At 56.1% G+C, this 5,122-nt stretch overlaps 1 protein-coding gene across 1 annotated transcript in view; it reads left to right on the top strand.

The window, feature by feature from the left end:
* Nucleotides 1-5,122, top strand: part of TESC (tescalcin) — a 52,729-nt gene that overhangs the window by 41,000 nt on the left and 6,607 nt on the right. The window contains exons 5-6 of the mRNA XM_011964543.1: nucleotides 3,306-3,367; nucleotides 3,476-3,583. Coding sequence (XP_011819933.1) covers nucleotides 3,306-3,367; nucleotides 3,476-3,583 — 170 coding nt within the window. The remainder of the gene's footprint in view (nucleotides 1-3,305; nucleotides 3,368-3,475; nucleotides 3,584-5,122) is intronic.

The raw sequence follows: 5,122 nt of genomic DNA, 5'->3' as shown, positions 1-5,122 counted from the left end.
TTTTTTTTTTTTTCAATTTTTTTTTTTTTTTTTTTTTTTTTTTTTTTGGCAAGCATTTTTTCAACTATTTAAAAATGTGAAAACCGGCCAGGCACATGGCTGTCACATATAGTCCCAGCACTTTGGGAGGCCAAGACAGGAGGATTGCTTGAGCCCAGGAGTTTGAGGCTGCCATGAGCTATGATCACACCACCAAACTCCAGCCTGGGCAATGGAGTGAGACCCTGACTCTGACAAAATTAAGATAAAAATGTGAAAAGTCTTTTTTTTTTTTTGAGACAGGGTCTCCCTCTGTCACCCAAGCTGGAGTGCAGTGGTGTGATCTCGGCTCACTGCAACCTCCACCTCCCAAGTTCAAGCCATTCTCCTGCCTCAGCCTCCTGCGTAGCTGGGACTACAGGTGCACACCACCACACCCGGCTAATTTTTGTATTTTCAGTAGAGGCGTGGGATCACCATGTTGGCCAGGCTGGTCTCGAACTCCTGACATCAGGTGATCTGCCCACCCCGGCCTCCCAGAGTGCTGGGATTAGAGGCGTGAACCACCATGCCTGGCCCAGAAAGTCTTCTTAGTTCATGGGCTGTATGAAAATAGATGACAGGCCAGATTGGGCCCGTGGGCGGTTTGCCAACCCCTGAGCTAAAGGAAAGGATCGGGAGAGGTATTTGGTGAGTTACTGGATTGCTTGGTTTCCTCATAAATGCTCGCCTGTGTGCACCATCACACACCCACGCTTCCCTCTGTCCCCGCCTGAATCAACAGTCATGCAGTGGTCTGTCTCTCTTCCACCTCCCTGATGGGGGACTTCCATGAGGGCGAGGCAGGGACGGAGCTTTCAGCTTCTGGAGCCCCCAGCCCCTCCACGAAGCAGGTTTCTGGGGCACAGACTCAAGGCGAGAGCAGCCATCGTGGGTCCAGTTTGTGCCCTGAGAGCAGAGTTTTCGGAGCTAATGGTAGCAAGAGGACAAGATCCGGTTCTTCATTTATTTCCAAAACCCTCCTTGTTGCTCCCGTAGGAACCTGCGTAAGGGATCCAGTGGCCTGGCTGATGAGATCAATTTCGAGGACTTCCTGACCATCATGTCCTACTTCCGGCCCATCGACACCACCATGGACGAGGAACAGGTGGAGCTGTCCCGGAAGGAGAAGCTGAGATGTGCGTGCCACTGAGTCCCCTTGCTCACACCTGGCCTGGGGTGCAGCCTCCCCTAAGTCCTCAGAACACAAGGCACCCCTGCAGCAGGAGGCTGGGTGTGCATTGGCTTGGAGGCTTGGAGGGCTTGGGGACACCAGCCCTTGTCCCTGTGAGGCTGGCATTGCTGTCTCCCGTTCCCGGCGCCCTCATCCTAAACATTCCTCAGCAGCTTGCGGCGTCCTGGGACTAGAAGGGGGTTGTGCGGTGGCTGTGAAGCAAGGCCCTTGATGCAAAGACCTGGGTTCCAATGTGGCCCCTCTCACCTACCAGCCATGTGACCTTGAACCTTGACCCAGAACGTGGGTATGCTGATTATGTGTGGTTCTGAGGGCTGGGCAAGATCACACAGTTAGCCTTTGGCACACAGGAAGTGCCCCCTATAGTCAGTTTCCTCCTCTCCCTCCTCCGTGGGCTGTGCTGTTGCTGGGTTCCTGAGACCAGCCCCACTATGTTCTGGCTCCCGAGTGGGTTCAGCTGTGGTCCCAGCTGGTCAGCCGCACAGGTCCCAGGCAGTGGCCCGAGTCACATCTTCTTTTCCTGTGGCCTTTCCCATGACTCTTGACATCCCTCTGTGCCCCGTCCCAGGTCAACCTCCTCATCAAGAAAATGTAAACATGGGACTTGACTATATTTAGCACTGGAATGTGTACGTGGGGCTGGTGGGAACCGCCCCGGGGGGGGATCCCTGGTGTGAGCCTGGCTTCCTGTCTGCTCCAAGGGGCGAGGAACAGGACGGACTCAGGTCCAAATCCCTGGTTTCCTGTCCCTTAGTGGTGTGGACGTGGGCAAACGCCTTAAGTTCCGTGAGCTTTGACAGTCTGTCTGGGAGGCAGGGCTCAGGCATCCCTGGCCTCTTGGGGTTGGGTGAGAGGGAGATTGAGAGGTTTTTGAAGCGCTTTGCACACCTGGGCATCTGGTCAGTGTTCAATAAATGCCCGCTGGACTCAGTGGCGCATGCCTGTAATCCCAGCACTTTAGGAGGCTGAGTGGGGAGGATCACTTGAAGCCGGGAGTTCAGGGCCCAGCCTGGGCAACAGGGAAAAAGACACTCACCTCTACAAAATAAAAAAATTAGCACAGCATAGTGGTGCTGCGTGCCCGTGGTCCCTGGTACTCAGGAGACTGAGGTGGGAGGGTTGTTTGAACCCAGGAGATGGAGGCTGCAGCGAGCTACAATCACACCACTACATTCAGCCTGTGCGTCAGAGGGAGACTCCATTTCTGAAAAAAATAATAACAATAACAAATAAATGCTGGCCAGGCATGGTGGCTCACACCTGTAATCACAGCACTTTGGGAGGCTGAGGCGGGTGGATCATTTGAGATTGGGAGTTTGAGACCAGCCTGGCCAACTGGTCTCTACTAAAAATACAAAAATTACCTGGGCATGGCAGCATGCACCTGTAATCCCAGCTACTTGGGAGGCTGAAGCAGGAGAATCTCTTGAACCCAGGAGGCAGAGGTTGCAGTGAGCCCAGATCGTGCCACTGCACTCCAGCCTGGGTGACAGAGCGAGACTTCATCTTGAAAAAATAAATACATTAGAAAAGAAAATGCCAACACAGGAGACTTGGGAGAGCTCCAGCTCCCAAGGCCGTGCTAGGAACAACAGGGAGAGGCCCCCTCCCGGCCAGCGCCTCCCTGATGCCAGGCCTGGGACCGTCCACGTTAGATCAGTCGGGCCCAGATCAGAAGCATTGTGGACCACGACCTGCCACGGCTGAGACGATGGGGCCTCCTGGGGCTGTGGGAGCAATATTTTGAACTCAACACTGTTGACTTGTGTTAACGGGTAATGCTTACTGTTGTCATGTTCATGCTCATGGGGCCACAGCGCTAGCTCCCAGCCCTCCTAAGGCCATGAGGTAGACGTTGTTGTTATTCCCATTTCACAGATGAGGAAACTGAGGCTCAGAGAAGTTAGGTCACGGGCCCAAGGTCACCCAGTAGGAAGTGGTCAGTCTGGTCCCACAGCTCATGCCTGACCCCTCTGGCTTTGGCATTGAGGTTTGGTTATTGGTGTCTTTTGCTTAGTTAAGTGTAGATTTCGGGGTGGGAGGGGGGCCAGGCCCTGCCTGACGGAGTCCCCTCTGTCCCCTGCCACTCCAGTTCTGTTCCACATGTACGACTCGGACAGCGACGGCCGCATCACCCTGGAAGAATATCGAAATGTAAAGTATGCTCCTCTGGCCCGCCCTGGGTTCCTGGCACCTCCCTCCCGCCCCCCACGACCCTGATGGAGGCCCAAGGTCACCGTTTGTTTCCGCCCCACCCGGCAGGTGGTCGAGGAGCTGCTGTCAGGAAACCCCCACATCGAGAAGGAGTCCGCTCGCTCCATCGCCGACGGGGCCATGATGGAGGCGGCCAGCGTGTGCATGGGGCAGATGGTGAGCGCCCCGCAGCCCTCCTGAGACACGCAGTGCCTTTCCTGCTTATGCGCTGTGTTTCTGGAAGGCCTCACGGGGCATGGGGCCTGGTGTATTTTGCCACCTGCTCTACCTGTGGCCTGTGGGGCTCAGAAACCTCTCCCAGCCCTTCCTGTTCCCCAGGAGACTGAAGGTCCCAGTTCCCAGAGAACTGCACAGGCAGGGAAGCGAGCTCGAGGTCCAGGAGCCCCCACCTGCATAGCCCCCCAGCCCCCATCCTGGCCTCAATCAGTGCTCATAGCAGCACTGGGCCCTGGAGCCAGGCCTGGGCAGCACATGGCACAGGCTGGCCCGAATTAGTTTATTAACAAATGACTCAGAGGCGACTTCTGGCCTTGGAGCAGGGGTCAGCAGGGAGCCCTGTTGGGGACTGACAAGAGCCGATGGCGTAGGGTCAGGTGGAGGAGCTGAGGTAGGGGCTGGTGTGTAAACGACATGGAAGAGAGGGGAGCGGCCTTCCCATGTTCATCATTTCCTACATTTTGCCTCATTTTGACTGGTGGGGAAACTGAGGCTCAGAGAGCATAGAGAATCCTCTAGACCTTGCGATCTTTCCTGTGCTGGGAAGATTTCCTCTTGTAAGGACAGGTGCAGCCCCGCCAGCCCCCAGCCCTGAGGCTCTAAGCCTCGGGACCACTCAGGAAGGCAGGTGACCACCTGGGTGTCGTGTGTTCCCTGAGGGGTTTGGATGGCCCCACTGACACGGTCAGCCCTTTGCCCCTGTGTGTCTAAAGCAGGTGCATCTCTATACACCCTGATGGTTTTGTGTTTGCCTAGCCCGGAGCAGAGGGGGGTTCATGCTGGATCCTGCTCTCTGTGCCCCAACCCTGTCCTTGAGGGACATGAGGCCACCTGCCTGGGCCTGCTCCCAGAGGTGGGGGCTGTGGTCGGTCGGCTTCCTGGCATGTGTTTTATCTGTCTGCCTCTGGAGCCCGGGGGGAAGCTTCTGGCTTGGGTGAAACCTCTGCACTCAGCAGATTAACCACCACAGGAGACGGCTCGTGACCTCGATGGGGAGAGCAGGGATCCCCGCCGGTTGTCGGGCCAAATTTCCATTTGATTTAATTACACTCTCCTTCTTCAAATTGCTCCCTGTCCCACTCCAGTTTCAATTGGTGACAGTTTTCTTAATTTGCTGTAGTGAAATTGCTGGCAGCTGCTGATCTGCATAAAACCCCAGCAGCCTGGGAAGCAGCGGCATCTCGGGGCTGAGGCGGGCTCCGGGGTGCACCCGCTGCCCACAAGCCCCCGGGAGGTGGAGGTAGCCCCGGAACCAGGAAGGCAGCTGCCAGGCAGCGGGCTCATCTGCACCTCTTTCTTCACTCATGGGTCCTCCGGGCGCTCTTAAAACTGGGCGCTCTTAAAATCCTTCTGGTGTAAACCTCGGCCCGATAAACCCAGACCAAGTTGTGTACAGGCCTGAGCTGGGGGCAAGGGGCAGCTGCATCGGTTCAATGCCGCCTGGCCTCTGAGGACACTTCCCGTTCTCACCGTGCTACC

This window comes from Mandrillus leucophaeus, unplaced genomic scaffold (assembly GCF_000951045.1).
Source record: "Mandrillus leucophaeus isolate KB7577 unplaced genomic scaffold, Mleu.le_1.0 Scaffold7, whole genome shotgun sequence".
In the NCBI taxonomy this organism is placed as follows: domain Eukaryota; kingdom Metazoa; phylum Chordata; class Mammalia; order Primates; family Cercopithecidae; genus Mandrillus; species Mandrillus leucophaeus.
Note: the sequence above shows the minus strand (reverse complement) of the source record. Positions and strands in the feature narration are given on the sequence as shown.